This window comes from Dendrobates tinctorius, unplaced genomic scaffold (assembly GCF_039654945.1).
Source record: "Dendrobates tinctorius isolate UK_male_01 unplaced genomic scaffold, ASM3965494v1 ptg000003l, whole genome shotgun sequence".
Lineage (NCBI taxonomy): Eukaryota > Metazoa > Chordata > Amphibia > Anura > Dendrobatidae > Dendrobates > Dendrobates tinctorius.
In genome coordinates, this window is record NW_027361671.1 from 49,390,784 (window position 1) to 49,410,453 (window position 19,670).

Here is a 19,670-nt window from a genome sequence, read left to right on the forward strand (position 1 = left end):
GGCCGCTTTCAAATCGCCTTCATACATGCAATTTGTTTTTGCTTTCGTGTTCCAGTTGCCACAACCAGCATCTAAAACTGTCATAAAAGCTGGAGTTAAAAATTGATGGTTCTTAAACTTGGCTTCTGATGAACTGCTGGAGATTTGGGTGCTTTGTCTGTAATAGACACCAAAATTGCAAGTATTATGGATTTCTTCCTTAAAGGGATAGTCTGAAACCCAAAAGTAAATTTCAGTGAATTAATAAATCTTAAATTAAAAAAGTTATTAGTTTTTAAAGTCATGGTAAAATTCTCTACTTTTCAATTTGTTTACAACTTAGGGGTCTGTCTATATTACCCACGTCCTATGACGATTCATTTGAGAATCCCCACTGCATGATGGGATACTCAAACGAATCGTCATCTGCTGGCTGAAACTGTAGTCACTCCCCTTTCCGCCCTGAAGCCGAGAGTCATCGGAAGGGTGGGACATCCCAACACTCCTCTTGCTCTGTTTGTCGCCCTGAAACCAAGTGTCATTAGGGGGCGGTAACACATTTGTTCTCTTGGCCAATGAAATGTGACATCATCACTGACATCAGTTTTATAGGTGGGGCTGTGTATATTCTACAGCACATGCATCGCAAGCACGAAGAAGAGGGAATGCAGAAGGAACTGAAGAAAATACACTGTCCAGCTAATGAAACGAATGTCAGTGTTGCCAACTTGTTTCATGGGCTGCGAGTGCAAGTGCAGCTGCAGTAAAGACGACGACATAGGCGACGTTTCATTCTGAATGTCAAGGAAATGTGTACTGAGCATGCTTAAGGCATTAAACCAACGCATGAGCAGTTGAAAATACACAGTGAAGCCTATGAAATGGACAGCAGAGATTACATCTCCTTTCATGGGCCGACTAAGAGAACAAATGAGCTACCACCCTCTGATGATGCTTGGTTTCAGGGCGGCAAAAGAAGAAAGGGGAGTGTAGGGATGTCCCAGCCCATCCTCCCCCTCCAGATGACACTTTCTATCTGTTTGCCAAAAACGAATGTGTAAATAAAGCCTTAGGCTTTAAAAATGTGTGGCACACCATTTATGTTTTTTTGTAATTACCGTATTACTGTAGATTTCTATTTTTTTATATTATCCAGTTAAAACACCAAAAACAGAATCCTACTGGACCCATTATAAGATAATGTGACATATCTGGATTATAATAGACATAGATGACAGACCAATAGCCCCAAAATTAAGCAAAAAGGCTAGATTTTCTGTTTTCGATAAATGAGGCCCAGTATATAACGTATATGACACATTTTGTTGGGAACATCATTATATTTTGTGTTATTATTACACAATTTAAGCCTCTATTATAATACATTTTAGGATTGTAACAAATGAGTCTGTTTCCCATTATTCATACTGAAGAATGTACATATAACATAAATCTAGATAAATATATATTAGGATTTATACTCTGCTCAGTGAAGAATAAAATATTAATTCTCATTTCAAACACATAAAAACTATAAGGCCGGTAATACGGCCAATTCCCTCAGATAGGACTAATGGAACGGAAACATTTACATTGTTAAACCTTTACGCCTGTAAATGAATATGGCAAATACATTTATTCTGCCTGTTTTATTATACTCAGCAAGGGCACATTACAGCCAATTAACAGTTTTTATAGAGTCCGCAGAAAATGATGAGATCAAGTACTACAGTGAAGTAATCTGGCAGAGGATTTATCTATCTCTACGTTTCTGTGATATAAACTACTTAGTTTTTTTTTTGTATTACAAAATGTGAGACAACATTGGAAAAATATCAGAGCTGGAACAAGAGAAGATGCAGCAAGTGCCCCCTAGGGCGCCATCACAGTTTCAATTTCTTCAAGAAATATATAGGTGTAATTTATTAAAACTGGTGTTTTGTGGACCGGCCTTAATTGAAAGCATACTCAACTAAGATTTTATTAATGTATCTTAAAGTGTAAGTAAACTTTTATTAGACTTCTGATAATTTGGAACTTTAACATTCTGTCGATCACTCCAGTGTTCTCAGTTTCTGCACAAGTAAAAGCACAGCAGTGACAGCGCACAATAGAAAGTTTATGAGCCCAAACACTACTCTTTGTGCTGTTATAGAAGGGGAGTGCTCTTGCTTGTTGAGTTGAGCGCTGTGGTTTGAGCAATCCACTGATCAGGATCTGGACCACCACTGATCTACAGAATGCTTCAAATAATAATAATAATAATAATAATAATAATAATAATAATAAAAACTATTAAAGTTTAGTTACACATCTCTGTCAGCCTATAGGCTTGAGCAGAAATCCCCAAACTTTCTCACTTCAAGAGCCACATTTCGCTATAAAAGAGGGTCGAAAGCCACAGTCAACTCAGGGAGTTGCAAGGTTCTGCCACACACCTAGTAGCGACAACCAGAGCCCTCATTACGAGCATGTTGACAGCCAAAGCTTTTTCACCAAGGCAGTATGCCAAAGTCCGGGGTTTCCTGTCTTACCCCCATTCAAAGCTGCTCTTCTGTGGAGGTCTACACACAAAAGTCACCATCTAGAGATCTGTTTTTAATACAGTTAGGTCCATATATAATTGGACAGACAACATTTTTCTAATTTTGGTTCTAGACATTACCACAATGAATTTTAAACAAAACAATTCAGATGCAGTTGAAGTTCAGACTTTCAGCTTTCATTTGAGGGTATCCACATTGGATGAAGGGTTTAGGAGTTTCAGCTCCTTAACATGTGCCACCCTGTTTTTAAAGGGACCAAAAGTAATTGGACAATTGACTCCAAGGCTATTTCATGGACAGGTGTGGGCAATCCCTTAGTTATGTCATTCTCAATTAAGCAGATAAAAGGCCTGGAGTTGATTTGAGGTGTGGTGCTTGCATTTGGAAGGTTTTGCTGTGAAGGAAATATGCGGTCAAAAGAGCTCTCCATGCAGGTGAAACAAGCCATCCTTAAGCTGCAAAACAGAAAAAAAACATCTGAGACATTGCTACAACATTAGGAGTGGCAAAATCTACAGTTTGGTACATCCTGACAAAGAAAGCACTGGTGAACTCATGAATGCAAAAAGACCTGGGTGGCCATGGAAGACAACAGTGGTGGATGATCACAGAATAATCTCCATGGTGAAGAGAAACCCCTTCACAACATCCAACCAAGTGAACAACACTCTCCAGGAGGTAGGCGTATCAATATCCAAATCTACCATAAAGAGAAGACTGCATGAAAGTAAATACAGAGGGTTCACTGCATGGTGTAAGCCACTCATAAGTATTGTGATAAAACACTCCGGGATCGCCTTTGCTGGGGTCAAAGGTCACGTGCATTCAGCATGAAACTCAGGCGCAGAGCTGGGATTCGTGTATAACTGACCCTGGGTCAGGTTTATTAACGGTGAAAGCAATGCAAAAGGAAATAAAACATAAAACAAATCCTTGCCTGTCCGGCACTAACTAAACAATGGACAACCTAACTACCAACTGGCGGGCTTCTCCCGTCCAGCCAAACCACAGTTGCAGTGGGCACTGCTTCCACTCACGTGTGTGTCTCTCACACAGACAGGCTCTCTGTGTTCCCAGGCTGAGACACTCACACAACCACCTTGCATCCTTTTATATCCACCTCCCATTATCCATTAGTAAGCAGGTGCGATACTGACCAGACTAGGCCACATAGGAAAGGAATCTGGGCGAGATATACCTGCCCTCATCCACTATTCCCACATGATTCTCACAGTATCAAGAATCAAAAGGCTAGACTGGACTTTGCTAAAAAACATTAAAAAAGCCAGCACAGTTCTGGAAGAACATTCTTTGGACAGATGAAACCAAGATCAACCTCTACCAGAATGATGGGAAGAAAAGTATGGCGAAGGCGTGGTACAGCTCATGATCCAAAGCATACCACATCATCTGCAAAACATGGCGGAGGCAGTATGATGGCTTGGGCATGCATGGCTGCCAGTGGCACTGGGTCACTAGTGTTTATTGATGATGTGACACAGGACAGAAGCAGCCGAATGAATTCTGAGGTATTCAGAGCCATACTGTGTGCTCAGATCCAGCCAAATGCAGCCAAACTGATTGGTCGTCGTTTCATACTACAGATGGACAATGACCCAAAACATAAAGACAAAGCAACCCAGGATTTTATTAAAGCAAAGAAGTGGAATATTCTTGAATGGCCAAGTCAGTCACCTGATCTCAACCCAATTGAGCATGCATTTCACTTGTTAAAGACTAAACTTCAGACAGAAAGGCCCACAAACAAACAGCAACTGAAAAGCACCGCAGTGAAGGCCTGGCAGAGCATCAAAAAGGAGGAAACACAGCACCTGGTGATGTCCATGAGTTCAAGACTTCAGGCAGTCATTGCTAACAAAGGGTTTTCAACCAAGTACTAGAAATGAACATTTTATTTACAATTATTTAATCTGTCCAATTACTTTGGGTCCCTTTAAAAACAGGGTGGCACATGTTAAGGAGCTGAAACTCCTAAACCCTTCATCCAATTTTAATGTGGATACCCTCAAATGAAAGATGAAAGTCTAAACTTCAACTGCATCTGAATTGTTTTGTTCAAAATTCATTGTGGTAATGTCTAGAACCAAAATTAGAAAAATGTCTCTGTCCAAATATATATGGACCTAACGGTAGCTGTTTGCTACACCCAGTGCTAATACATCTAGCTGGCAGACAGCCGCGAGCCAAACATAATGAGCCCGTGAGCCACATGTGGCTCTTGAGCTACAGGTTGGGGACCCGTGGTCTAGAGGAACATTTTAATACTTCTAAAAGCTTAAAATTGCTACCATGCCCTTTAAGTCACTTATGAATGAACAGTCCTATTTGTAGAGGAAAGACAGAGATGGCTGCCTCTTAGGTGCTTTACTGTTTATTGAGGAAAATAATCTGTATGGTAACAAGTCCAAATAGCATAAGACCTCACCAAACAGATATAATTGTGACTGCTGCAGCCTTTGAGGTTCATTTTGAAGACATTGCCTTGAGAAGCAGAATTGTCTGTCCCACCCCTGAGGAACATTTTTAAGATGGCATCACAGGAGAAAATATCGACATGATCCCTCCTCCTCTTGAAATACGGTCCTCTCAAAAACGATGTAATTATGCAAATTATGATACAAGTCTTCTGAAAGTGGTGGTCTTTTGGAGAAGTTTCACCATAATGCAGTTTCCCAATATTTCATATTATGTACTAATGATATTGAACACAGAATTATGCAGATAATCATGGCTGGCTAAATTATGGTCAAGTGGTATGAGGCCTTGTTTGATAGAATAGAGGAAACTATCATAAATGGTGTCAGAACTATTCTTGAATCCTTAACTGTACAGAAAAATCTCAATCTCTGTGGAGATTCCCTCCATAGAGGTTTGAAGACCCCTCAGTTGCTTTTTAGCAACCAATTCACAGCACTTCTTCACTAGTTTCTAATTTGGAAGGGAATGTCAGAGATCAGTGGTGTTGAAAGGCAAATTAGCAGCACAGTGGATGCACCACGGTGTTACTGGAAATCCTCTAAAACGAAACCTTCATAGAGGTCGCTAATGTTGCAGCTGTTACAGTGATATCAAATGCCTACATTGGCCTCAAAAGTTCGTAGAGCTAATCATCTGCACAGCTTTATAGTAGTTTCTGGAATGTATATGAAACAGATTTCTAGGTCTTTCATCCTTCTAAGAAATGGAGGAGTTGTACACGAGAAACGGTCCAATATCTCTTTACACATAGTGAAATGTTGTAATACAATTCCGGAACTACAGTAAGGGATGAACCCGTTCTGACTGCAAATAGTATTCTGTGCTTTAAGATATCAATAAATATTTTTCATTAATTTATTCTGTCAAGGACCATATTGTCCACCTAGAATGTACAGTTAACCCATTAGAGTGACTGTCACCTCGAAAACCCCATTTACCTGCAGACACAGGATTTATTTGCAGGTAAACAGTGTTACAATGGTGCCTAGCTGCCTCACAGAAAGTGTGGCTACTGGGAGAAAATGAATTTATTTCTTCCTGGGAGCCACCGGTTTTCAGTCATGCAGGCATACGCAATGGCTAGACTCACAGCACCAATCACTATACTGTGAGCGACGACTATAAGATCACCTCGGATATTTCACACAGCACATACAGTATCTGCTGAAGAGCTGGCTTCAAAGTGCTGGGTTATTTCGCTTTGGAATGCAAATTGAGACCCTGAGCTGCCAAAATAGTAATCCCCCAGAAACTACTCCTGTCAGGGAACTTATCTAGATTTGTACCAAGCACGTTAACCCCACAGATTCCTTTAATGATTAGCTGTGAAAATTGATAACTACACTACCGTTCAAAAGTTTGGGGTCACCCAGACAATTTTGTGTTATTCATGAAAACTCATACTTTTACTTTCATTAATCAAATGAGTTGCCAAATGAATTTAAAATCTAGTCCAGACATTGACAAGGTTCGGAAAAAAAGATTTTTATTTGAAATAATAATTTTCTCCTTCAAACTTTGCTTTCGTCAAAGAATGCTTCCTTTGCAGCAATTACAGCAATGCAGACCTTTGGCATTCTAACAGTTAAATTGCTGAGATAATCTGGAGAAATTTTACCCCATGCTTCCAGAAGCCCCTCCCACAAGTTGGTTTGGCTTGATGGGCACTTACGGTCAAGCTGCTCCCACAACAGCTCAATGAGGTTGAGATCTGGTGACTGCGCTGGCCACTCCATTACAGATAGAATACCAGCTGCCTGCTTCTTCCCTAAATAGTTCTTGCATAATTTGGAGGTGTGCTTTGGGTCATTGTCCTGTTGTAGAATGAAATTGGCTCCAATCAAGCGCTGTCCACAGGGTATGACATGGCATTGCAAAATGGAGTGATAGCCTTCCTTATTCAAAATCCCTTTTACCTTGTACAAATCTTCCACTTTACCAGCACCAAAGCAACCCCAGACCATCACATTACCTCCACCATGCTTGACAGATGGCGTCACTCTTCCAGCATCTTTTCAGTTGTTCTGTGTCTCACAAATATTCTTCTGTGTGATCCAATCACCCCAAACTTGGATTCGTCTGTCCATAACACTTTTTTTTAATCTTCCTCTGTCTAATGTCTGTGTTCTTTTGCCCATATTTTTTAGGAACGACGGAACGCACTAAATAAAATAATAAAGTGCGTTCGCCGCTCGGGGTCCACCGTGCAGTAGGTGGTATAACTGCTGCTAAGTGGTGGCAGACAAGCAATATGGCGGTATGATGCACACGGGTTAAACTTCACCCAGAGTGCGCAGAGCGTAATGTAACAACTGCACTAGAGCCCCAGGAACACGAGTCCTGACACCAGTGGAACAGCGCAGGCACAGGAGGCGAGTATTAGTGTTTTTATTTTCACAGGGCAAACACTCACATCAGGAAGGACAAACCCTTTAATGTGTTGTCATATTGTAAGAGACTTACGCTATTTTCACACTTGCGTTAGGAGGCGCAGGGCACGGCCGCCGTGCAGCTCCGCCTCCTGCCGTGCCCCCTCCAGTCAGCTCCTACTATGGGCGCATAACGCTGCATGTGACCTGCATACCCTATCGTTGGCATTGGGTACGCAGGCCGTGCGCTGGTATGATTTTGACGGTGCGCCGATGTGCGCCAAACGCACCGTGTTGCATTTTGGTGTGCATGCGGCGTCAAAATCATACCAGCGCACGGCCTGCGTACCCAATGCTAATGATAGAGTACGCAGGTCGCATGCAGCGTCATGCGCCCATAGGAGGAGCTGACCAGAGGGGGCGCGGCAGGGGGTAGAGCTGCACGGGGGGCCATGTGCTGTGCCTCCTAACGCAAGTGTGAAACTAGCATTAAAGAGAACCGGTCATCATGATTTTGCCAAGTAAATTACAGGTATTGTCAGGTTGGCGCTGTTACACTGATTAAAATAATATATCGGTTGAAGAAATCCATCTTCTTGTTCTTGTGCAATCAGTGTTAGATGTCTTGAGTTAATGAGATGCTCGTGTTCAGGAGCGGGACAGTGGGATTCTCTTTTTTTTCGTGCTCTGGCCTCATCATCATTCTGGGCTTAAATGACAGGTCACTAAGCCTGCCTCCTATTTTAAATAATGCATTTGCGCAGTTGATATTGTGGACTGTTTAAAAAAAATAATAATTAACTCCAGCAACTTGCTTTGCCTATATAGTTGCTACAGCACATGCGCCACTGCCATTTTGCTGGAGCCAAATTCGGCTGGTGGGCTGCACTTGCGCAGATTGAGAGCATGCCTTGCAGACAGATGCTACTGCGCATGTGCCGTCGACACCATTTTGTTGGAGAAAAAAATTTGGCTCCAGCAAAATGGTGGTGGCGCATGCGCAGTAGCATCTAGAGGCAAGCAATAGATGTGACTGTGAATGCGCTGCCGCCATTTTGCTAGAGTTAATTTTTTTGCTTTTTAAAAGACATCATTATTAACTGCTCAAGCACAGTATTTAAAATAGGAGGCGTAGATTGATAGGAGGCATGATGAAGCATGGTGGGGAATATATCATACTTTAGGGGTGCTTTTCTGCAAAGGGGAGAGGACGATTGCACCGAATTGAGATTTTAGACAATACCAGGAAACAAAGGGTGGTCATTAATGGCGCACACTCGGACTGGGTGACGGTTAGCAGTGGGGTACCACAGGGGTCAGTATTGGGCCAGCTTCTTTTTAACACATTTATTAATGACCTTGTAGGGGGCATAGAGAGTAGAATTTCAATATTTTCAGATGACACTAAACTCTGCAGGGTAATCAATACAGAGGAGGACAATTTTATATTACAGGAGGATTTATGTAAACTAGAAGCTTGGGCTGATAAATGGCAAATGAGCTTTAATGGGGATAAATGTAAGGTCATGCACTTGGGTAGAACGAACAAGATGTATAATTATGTGCTTAATTTTAAAACACTGGGCAAAACGGTCACTGAAAAATACCTGGGTGTATGGGTGGACAACAAACTCACATTTAGTGGCCAGAGTCAGGCAGCTGCTGCAAAGGCAAATAAAATAATGGGATGCATTAAAAGAGGAGAACATAATTTTACCTCTATATAAGTCACTTGTGCGACCACACTTAGAATACTGTATACAGTTCTGGTGTCCGGTGTATAAGAAAGACATAGTTGAACTGGAGCGGGTGCAGAGAAGAGCGACCAAGATTATTAGAGAACTGGGGGGTCTGCAATACCAAGACAGGTTATTACACTTGGGGTTATTTAGTTTGGAAAATCGAAGGCTTAGGGGTGATCTTATTACAATGTATAAAATATAAGCAGGGACAATACAGAGACCTTTCTAATGATCTTTTTACTCTTAGACCTGTGACGGGGACAAGGGGGCATCTTCTACGTCTGGAGGAAAAAAGGTTTAAGCATACTCACATACGCGGATTCTTTACTGTAAGAGCAGTGAGACTATGGAACTCTCTGCCATATGATGTTGTAATGAGTGATTCCCTACTAAAATTTAAGAAGGGACTGGATGCCTTTCTTGAAAAGTATAATATTACAGGTTATATACACAGGTTTCCTTATAATGCATTGATCCAGGGAGCTAGTCTGATTGCCGTATGTGGAGTTGGGAAGGAATTTTTTTCTCCAATATGAAGCTTACTGTTTGCCACATGGGTTTTTTTTTGCCTTCCTCTGGATCAACATGTTAGGGCATGTTAGGTTAGGATATGGGTTGAACTAGATGGACTGAAAGTCTTCCTTCAACCTTAATAACTATGTCACTATGTATGTTACCTCCTTTCAGTAGTAAGAGCATTGAAGATGGGTCTTGGCTGGGTTTCCAGCATATCAATGACCAGAAATACACAGCCAGGGCAACTAAGGAGTGGCTCTGTAAGAAGCATTTCAAGGTCCTGGAGTGGCCTAGCCTGTCTCCAGACCTTAACCCAATAGAAAATCTTTGGAGGGAGCTGAAACTCAATGTTGCCCAGCGAAAGCACTGAAATCTGAAAGATTTGGAGAAGATCTGTATAGAGGAATGTGACAAAATCCCTGCGGCAGTGTGTGCAAACTTGGTCAAAAACTACAGGAACCGGCTGACCTCTGTAATTGGAAACAAAGGTTTCTGTACCAAATATTAAGTTCTGCTTTCCTATTGTATCAAATATTTAGCTTATGCAATACAATGCAAATGAATTATGTAAAAGTCATACAATGTGATTTATTGTAGTTTTCCAATGTGTACATAAAAAATGTTGACTGGTTTTTTTTTTTATAAGCAGTCCAGGAAAAAAAAAAGTTGACAATTCTGATTCATGCCAACAATGAAAAAGGCAGTTGCAGCCCCTTCAAGTGTCAGTTGCTAAACCCATGCAATGTGACTGCTATAGTGTAGTAGTAACGCAGTTCACGTTAAAGGGGTTATCCGCTACTAAGACAACCCCTTCTTAAACTAAATGTTTGGCCCCCTGATAAAATTAATATTAATACTAACCTCCCATCATGGCTCCATTCTAGCGGTGTCGGCACTTGCAGTCCCGGTGCTGTGATGCGGTGGAATGAATGTGATGCCCGGAGCCCAATCAGCGCTGGCATCACTGTCTCCGCCTTTGGACAAACTGAACATGAAGTGGAAGTCCGGGCTGCAGCTGATCCCTCTTATTCATGTTCATTTTGACAGGAGGTGGGTGTCACAACATCGCATCACAGCACCGGGACTGCGAGTGCTGACACCGCTCGGATGGAGCCAGCATGGCAGGGGAGTAGAAGTTTATTTACTTTATTGGGGCAGAACATTCAGTTTAGAACTTAGAACTCTGTTTTGTTCCATTCTTCTATTTCTCCCACTGGAAATATATGAAAAAGGCCTCATTCAGACGTCCATGTATTATGGTCCTCATTAATAAGGTTATCAAGTTCAGGTCAAGAGACCTGTGGCCATCTGTGCATCGCAGTCAGAAAACGGACCGTGAGACAGACGTCTGAATTAGAGGCCTATTTACCATTCCCTTATTAATGGGGTAATGTCAGAAGCACTCTGATACTGCTCACACAGTGTTGAACTTTGTAGAGAAAACCCTATTGACAGGTGCAATGGTAATACCCAGTTATTAAAACATTCGTACAACACCAGAGGAGTGGAACAATGCCGAGCTCTAAGAGTACGGTATATAAATGATTGACTAATCACTATGCCTAATATTTATAAATGGGGTGAATTTAAAATGTTTTTTTTTTATATGCCCTTGATACACAAGTCTAAAAGTGTGCTTATAGCTGGATTTATTAAACTGAATTGGCAAAACAAAAAGCAAAAAATTGGGAAATTTTATGGAACCTCTTTTTAAACTGTGCAATTTTAGGTTAAAATTTCTAACTAAATCCATATGGCCATGTACAAAATAATCAAATCAGCTGGTACTGACTCTCCCGAGGTCCAGCACAGAGTCTCTGTCACTGCTACAGTGAAAGTAAACAGGTTGTAGCAGTGACTTCACATCTACAGCGCTGCAGCCAATCACTGGGCTCAGCGTCTTGATTAATTCACATCAGTAAATCCGCTAGGCCCAATGAACGGCTACAGCACTTCAACATGGCGTCAACATTCCAGCCTATACACAATCACTGAAGCAGTGGTGGAGACACAGCGCTTGCCCTGGGGGATAAGCAGCAGATACATTTTATTATTTTCAACATGGCCATAAATTATTTATTAAAAAAAAATAAAAAAGGGGAAAACCCATTTAAAGTTAATAATAAATCTGACAAATATCTATAGCGTTATAATCCCAAAACAGTCTGTTCTAGTGAAAATAAATATTTGCACCACTATTACACATTTAAACATGGCAAAGAGATAATAGTTCTCCGGTTTAGGTTCAATTACTGCTGGTTTTTTCTTATTTGTTTTTAAGCAGAAGCTCAAAATAGTCGTTCTAGGCCGATAGATAAACAACAAAGAAAATTACTTGGAAAGAAGAAATATCATTTTTTTCAGAGAATAGAGACTAATTTAGCACTTCTAACACTTATCACTCTAAAATAAAGGCTTTCCTCTTTCCTTTCTTCTGTGCTCTTCACAAGCTGGGCAAAAAATAAAGATATTTTTGCTTGTTTATGTTTTATGTGAAAGAGCCTGACAAACGCCTGTAAAAAATCCCAAATACAAATAGATTACACATATATTAGACACATTACACCCTTTATATTCCCATAAACCCTCTATATACCAATGTGTAGAGATGGGCGAACCCGGACAGAAATGATCGGCGCTCATACCGCAGAGTCGCTGTTTGTGCCTGAACGCCGAACACTGACTTTCCGCTCAAGTCTGGTGCAGTGTTTGGGGTAAGTCGGGTTGAACATACTGCTTTTCTCTTCACACATTAGTTTCCTTAAAGGGACTTTCCTACGAATAAAAATTCAATTTAATCAACAGATTTTGAAATAATAAATTCCACAATTGGATAAAAAAATGTTCATGTGCTGAAATAATCTTATAAATGTGCCCCTGCTGTGTACTGTTTAGTGGCTGTGTCTGACCGTGCAGGAACATGGGCTGATCATACCACAGCTCCTGGGCAGGGGAGGAAGCAAAAGAGTATACAGACATTACAGCAGGGAATCACAAATGATTCTTTCTATGAAGTAAAACATTTCCTTGCCTGTTTTTAAAGAAAGAATCAGTTGTGATCCCATGTTGTAACATCTGACTACTTCCCCCCCCCGCTCAGGAGATGTGGTGTGATCAGCCCATGCTCCTGTATGGTCAGACACAGCTATTACACAGCACACAGCAGGGGCACATTTATAAGATTATCTCAGCAGAGGAGCATTTAATTTAAAACACATCTAATTGTGGAAGTTATTATTATTCCAAGATCTATTGAATAAAATGTACTTTGCTTGTGGGAAAAACCCTTTAAGACAACGGGTCGCACAAGTTCATTACATATGCATTTTGACTAAAGACACACAAGTCATTCACCCCACTCTGCACTTGATCACTCTTGGCTCTTCATGGCATCCAAGAAAGAATGAAGCATCTGCAGTGGCCACTTATAAAAGCTGTCACCTTACTATACAACATGCAACAGAAAGAGTCTGACAAAATCAAGACAGGCGTTTACTACAATACTTGCTGACGCTCATGTACTTTGGTCCTAACAAACTCCAACTTCACCTTGTCCATCAAACTTGACCAACCTAGGCCTCACAACTTAATCCCCCATTACACACTGCGATATCACTAGCAATATCGCTGTAAAGTCACCGATTTTGTGACGTTATAGCGATATTGCTAGCGATATCGCTGCATGTGATACTTACCTCCGACCGGCTCCCCCGCTGGTTATCGCTGATCGCGCGAGATGCTCCTGGATCATTTCTCGTCGTCAGCTTCCTGCGGCGCTTCTTGCTGTGACGACGAGCGACGCGTGGAGCCGGGCGGGAGGACGCAGGATCGCCTCGTCCGACAGGTAAGTAGCGATCCCTGTCCCCAGCGATGTCGCTGGTGAGATCTGCCTGTGTGGCAGCTCACTAGCGACCACCTAGCGATGCACCAGCGATCCTGACCGCGTCATATCGCTGGTCGGGATCGCTGGTGCATCGCTAGGTGTAACGGTACCCTTAGGCCATCGTATAAAACACATACGTGGAGAACCGGTACCAGTGTCATGAGTGTTTTCCATCAGTGTGTCACCCGTGTGTCCGTTTTTACCATCAGTGTGTCATCTGTGCTTTTCACAGATGGATAAAAAAAGAAATACATTACAAACCTTCTCCGATACTTTGCAATGTTAAATATGGACAGCACATAGCACATAGACACCATCCATGTACTGTACGTGGTTTTCATGGACCCATAGATTTGTATTGGCCCATGTCAACCATGCTGGAAAAAAATGATGATGTCTCTGCATTTTTCAAGTACATACAGTCCATGCAAAAACATGGACAGCACAGGTTATAATGGATACATGTGGGGTTCGTAACACAAAACATACCACACGTGTCGGAAACAAGGACATATAATTTCATATTTAATAGTCAAAGTCCAAATGTATATATGCACTCTTCATCAAAATAAAAAATCACCAGAAGAAAAAAAAAAAACAAAACACTAAAATCGGCTGCATGGCTGGAAGCACTGGTTAAAGAACTTGCTGCAAAAATAGTAGATAAAGGATCTTTTGGACAGTGCGTTTCTATGCCGTACTGGCATCTTTTTCAAGTTAAAAAAAAATAATTTCAAAATGTTTTCAAATCAAATCCTTTTATTTTAAAAACTAATTTTTCCTTCTTTCAAATAACATGATTAACATAATAATTCTATAGTATAAAACAGACAAAGCATCTCAACTTCAGTTCCCTAACCCACAATAAACGCAAATCCCAACTTTGCAAAGAAGACCGTTTTAAATGCCGAAGCAGTTCTAGAAGGAGAAAAGAGGACCAACAAGGGATAGCATCGTAAATATTCACTCTCTAATTACAGCCCTGGCAGCCCTGGACAATTGCCTTCTACGTGCCGGCATCCCTGTGTCCTCTTTTGATTAGGCGGGCTGGTGCGTCACACCTCAATGATGTTCTAGCTAACCTAAAGAGGAGCAAGAGCTGCCGGTGGCTAGGTGGTGGTCCTCAGAGCCCCCACATTCCTGCCAGTCGATTCCATCATCTCTCGTTTCTATGCTCGCCATCTTCATTATGCACACATAAAAAGTAGAGAATTTTCTTTTCATTCCCACTTACATAGACGGGGTGCAGGTCAACGCCATACATTTCAAGAGATTTGGCCACTGACAAATAATTGGATTCCGCTACAGCAGGGACCTGACTCCTATAGAAAAAGAAAGCAAAAAAAAATATCATTAGTAAAAATGTTTTCATCTGCAGATGATCATCAATCTGAAATCGCATCAAGAAGATGGGACTCCCAAGCTTAGCTTTGCATCTAGTAGCGCTGTAGAGAATCGCAAAATATGAAACTTTTTTTATTTCATAAGATGCCTCCTAATGTGCTTGTTCCTACAAGAAGCGTACATTGCACGATTATATCCTGTATATAAATCATATAGACAAGAAATGAGTGGGACGCACCACTGCTGTTATTATAAAGTCTCAAAAGTCCCTTTGAAGATGGCGATTTCAGACCAACTAGACATGTTTGGCTTCTCTCAATATAAGTGAATTGAGAAGCCAGATGAGTCTAGTTGGCATGTGACTGCAAGCGGGCAAATCACAGAAATGCAGTCATGTGACCACACGCTCGCAATGGGAACACTGCACCGCATGTGGTCACAATCCGGCTGTCTGTGGTCACAGAGTGACGGCAGACTGTGTCCCAAGCCTGGAATACCCCCCTTTAACAAATTTATATACAGACCAGGAATTTCCACTAATGATGGCAATTTTACTACAGTCGTCTGGACTGAAATAAGGCCTTTAGGCACAAAGAAGGTTTGCTGATAGATCAGACATTTACATGAGTAGCACACACACAGGTCACAGTAAGTACACCGCTTATCTTGCTCATCACAGTCGCTTCACAGTACAGAACTGACAACACAAGGAGCTGCAGACAAGAAGCAATCAGGAACGTCGCCAGGTAAGCAATTAATCTAAACTGAGCAACTACAGAAACACAAAAATAATTCAATCCTTTCTGCGGCAGCCAGTTTGGGCTTTCGTGACCAGGCCCCATTTTTCTAAATCTGACATGAGTCACTTTATATAGTAATAACTTTGGCACGCTTATATTTCAGTAATTCTCGGAATGCTTTTGTGACACATTATACTTTATGCTGGTGGTAAATTTAGGTCAATGTGTCTTGCGTTTTTTTTTTTTTTAATTTTTGGAAAATTTCAGATTTGTTTATAAACAACAAATTTTAAACTTTTTATGTCCTTATCCACATAATGATGAACTTTGGAAAACATCCCAGGAAACATTTCTTAACCTTTAATTAGAATAAGACTAATAAGTAGCAAGGTGGAAACCGTTCTATCCGAGATCAACTTCAATGCACAGACTATTGCAAGAACACATCTTCTCTGGCCAAGAAGAGCAAATGTAGAACCTCTGAGGACTGTATGTCCTTACACCGGACATAACACACGTACCCAAAACATCATACTAAACTTGCAAACATAATGTAAGTAATTGTGGCGATGTGGGATATCCTTATAAAAAAAAATAAAAAACATAACATGTCTTAAAATGAATTCAGAGGATTCAAGTACAATGGTTCTTTGACACTTCCTAAACTACATGTATGAACTGACAATTGGGAATCCTAGGATTGCGTAAAAAAATTAAATTTTCTATACTTCAGAGGGAGAGAGTTAAAATAAGTGAAGATTACATGTGTACAGATACAGAACATAACATTCATTTTGAGATTAAAAGTAATCTCATCAGATTTTAGCTAGACCATCTAAGAGCAACACTATGCAGGAGCAGAGACCCGGATTCTAGTGATGAAACACTTACTGGGCTGCGTGTGTTTTTTTGCCATAAAATCAATTTTTTAACTGCTGCAGATCTAGCAGTTCTCTTATTGAGCTTTGTATAACCCCACCCACAACACTGATTGGAAGCTTTCTGTCTACCCTTCTCAGTTGGCTACAGGTTCTACGCTAGGGACGGGCTTCACCTCAATGGCGAGGGTGCAGCTGTGCTGGGGGAGAAAATGGCTAGAAGGTTGGAGGAGTGTTTAAACTAGGGAAGGGGTGGAAGACAGTGCAGATAGAGACCTGGGCACAAATAATGAAATTGGGGGTGGCATGGTGGGTGGGGTTAGAACAGTTAATAATTTAAGAAAGAATAGAGGTAGAGAGAGATACATAAAGTGCATGTATACTAATGCCAGAAGTCTAGCCAACAAAATGGAGGAATTGGAGTTAATGTTGTTGGAGCATAATTATGACATGGTGGGGATATCTGAGACATGGCTGGATGAGAGCCAGGACTGGGCGGTTAATTTACAGGGCTATAGTCTGTTCAGAAATGACCGAACAAATAAACGAGGGGGAGGTGTGTGTTTATATGTAAAATCATCCTTAAAACCCATCCTGCGTGATAATATATATATGAATCTAATGAAAATGTAGAGTCCCTGTGGGTAGAGATAAGGGGAGGGGGAAAAATAATAAATTACTGATAGGGGTTTGTTATAAGTCTCCAAAAATAATGGAAGCAACAGAGAATATCCTCATCAAGGAAATAGATGAAGCTGCGACTCAAGGAGAAGTCATTATTATGGGGGACTTCAACTACCCTGAAATACATTGGGGAACCGAAACCTGCAGTTCCAGCAAAGGTAATAGGTTTTTGACTACTATGAGAGACAATTACCTTTCACAATTGGTTCAGGACCCAACAAGAGGGGGGGCACTGCTAGACCTAATATTAACCAACAGGCCCGACCGCATATCAAATATAAGGGTTGGGGGTCACAGGTAATAGTGATCACAAAATAATAAGTTTTCATGTATTCTTTAATAAGACGTGTAGTAGAGGGGTTACAAGGACACTAAACTTCAGGAAGGCAAATTTCCAACGGATGAGCGATGATCTTGGTGCAATTAACTGGGACGATATCCTGAGATATAAAAATACACAAAGAAAATGGGAGACGTAGGTAGTAGTGAGGCATTAAATACAGAAGATTAGATAAATTCTGTAAAAAGCAAATCAAAATAGCAAAGACTGAGACAGCGAGATTCATTGCCAGAGAAAGTACAGTATTTACACAAGAAAATCCCATGATGGATAATATGATCAGGAATAAAAATTCTCCATTAAATGTCACCTGCTTAACCCAGCAGGAAGTACGGTGGCGTCTAAAAATCACTAAAATTGACAAATCCCCGGGCCCGGATGGGATACACCCCCCGAGTACTGCAGGAATTAAGCACAGTCATAGATAGACCATTATTTTTAATCTTTAAAGATTCCATAATAACAGGGTGCCAATATTCAAAAAGGGGACAAAAACTGAACTTGGAAATTATAGGCCAGTAAGTTTAACCTCAACTGTGGGTAAAATCCTGGAGGGTTTTCTAAGAGATACTATACTGGAGTATCTGGAGAAGAATAACCTCATGACCCAATATCAACATGGGTTTACAAGGGACCGTTCCTGTCAGACTAATCTGATAAGCTTTTATGAAGAGGTAAGTTCCGGACTGGACCAAGGGAATGCAGTGGTTGTGGTGTACATGGACTTTTCAAAAGCTTTTGTTACGGTGCCACACAAAAGGTTGATACATAAAATGAGAAAAATGGGGATAGGGGAAAATATGTGTAAGTGGGTTAAGAGATGGCTCAGGGATAGGAAACAAAGGGTGGTTATTAATGGAGAACACTCAGACTGGTTAGCAGTAGGGTACCACAGGGGTCAGTTTTGGGCCCACTTCTTAACATATTTATTAATGACCTTGTAGGGGGCATAGAGAGTAGAATTTCAAAATTTGCAGATGACACTAAACTCTGCAGGGTAATCAATACAGAGGAGGACAATTTTATATTACAGGAGGATTTATGTAAACTAGAAGCTTGGGCTGATAAATGGCAAATAAGCTTTAATGGGGATAAATGTAAGGTCATGCACTTGGGTAGAATGAACAAGATGTTATTATGTGCTTAAGGACGGAGTCACACTACAGCGAGATACGGCCGAGTCTCGCAGGTTAAAACCAAGCTCTGGCACCGGCACTCCGGAGTGGAGTGTGCAGCTACATGTATTGCTGTGCGGCTGCACGCTCCGCTCCAAAGTGCCGGCGCCAGAGCTTGGTTTTAACCTGCGTATCTCGCTGTGTGTGATGCCGGCCTAATTGTAAAACACTGGGCAAAAATATCACTGAAAAAGACCAGGGTGTTTGGGTGGACAACAAAATCACATTTAGTGGCCAGTGTCAGGCAGCTACTGCAAAGGCAATTAAAATAATGGGATGCATTAAAAGAGGCATAGATACTCATGAGGAGAACATAATTTTACCTTTATATAAGTCACTAGTGCGACCACACATAGAATACAGTGTACAGTTCTGGTCTCCGGTGTATAAGAAAGACATAGCTGAACTTGAGCGGGTGCAGAGAAGAGTGACCAAGGTTATTAGGGAACTAGGGGGTCTGCAATACCAAGACAGGTTATTACACTTGGGGTTATTTAGTTTGGAAAATCGAAGGCTTAGGGGTGATCTTATTACAATGTATAAATACAGTATATGCGGGGACAGTACAAAGACCTTTCTAATGATCTTTTTACTCTTAGACCTGTGACGGGGACAAGGGGGCATCCTCTACGTCTGGAGGAAAGAAGGTTTAAGCATACTCACAGACGCGGATTCTTTACTGTAAGAGCAGTGAGACTGGAACTCTCTGCCATATGATGTTGTAATGAATGATTCCCTACTAAAATTTAAGAAGGGACTGGATGCCTTTCTTGAAAAGTATAATATTACAGGGTATATACACTAGTTTCCTTGATATTGCGTTGATCCAGGGAGCTAGTCTAATTGCCGTATGTGGAGTCGGGAAGGAATTTTTTTCCCCAATGTGAAGCTTACTGTTTGCCACATGGGTTTTTTTTGCCTTCCTCTGGATCAACATGTTAGGGCAAGTTATGATAGGATATGGGTTGAACTAAA

General features: G+C 41.2%; 1 protein-coding gene across 4 annotated transcripts in view; it reads right to left on the minus strand.

The window, feature by feature from the left end:
- The window catches only part of EPB41L4A (erythrocyte membrane protein band 4.1 like 4A), a 591,957-nt gene that overhangs the window by 152,317 nt on the left and 419,970 nt on the right, over window positions 1–19,670 (minus strand). For all 4 annotated transcript variants that reach the window (XM_073550667.1, XM_073550634.1, XM_073550632.1 and 1 more), the window contains one exon: window positions 14,769–14,856. In XM_073550667.1, the coding sequence (XP_073406768.1) occupies window positions 14,769–14,856 (88 nt within the window). The remainder of the gene's footprint in view (window positions 1–14,768; window positions 14,857–19,670) is intronic.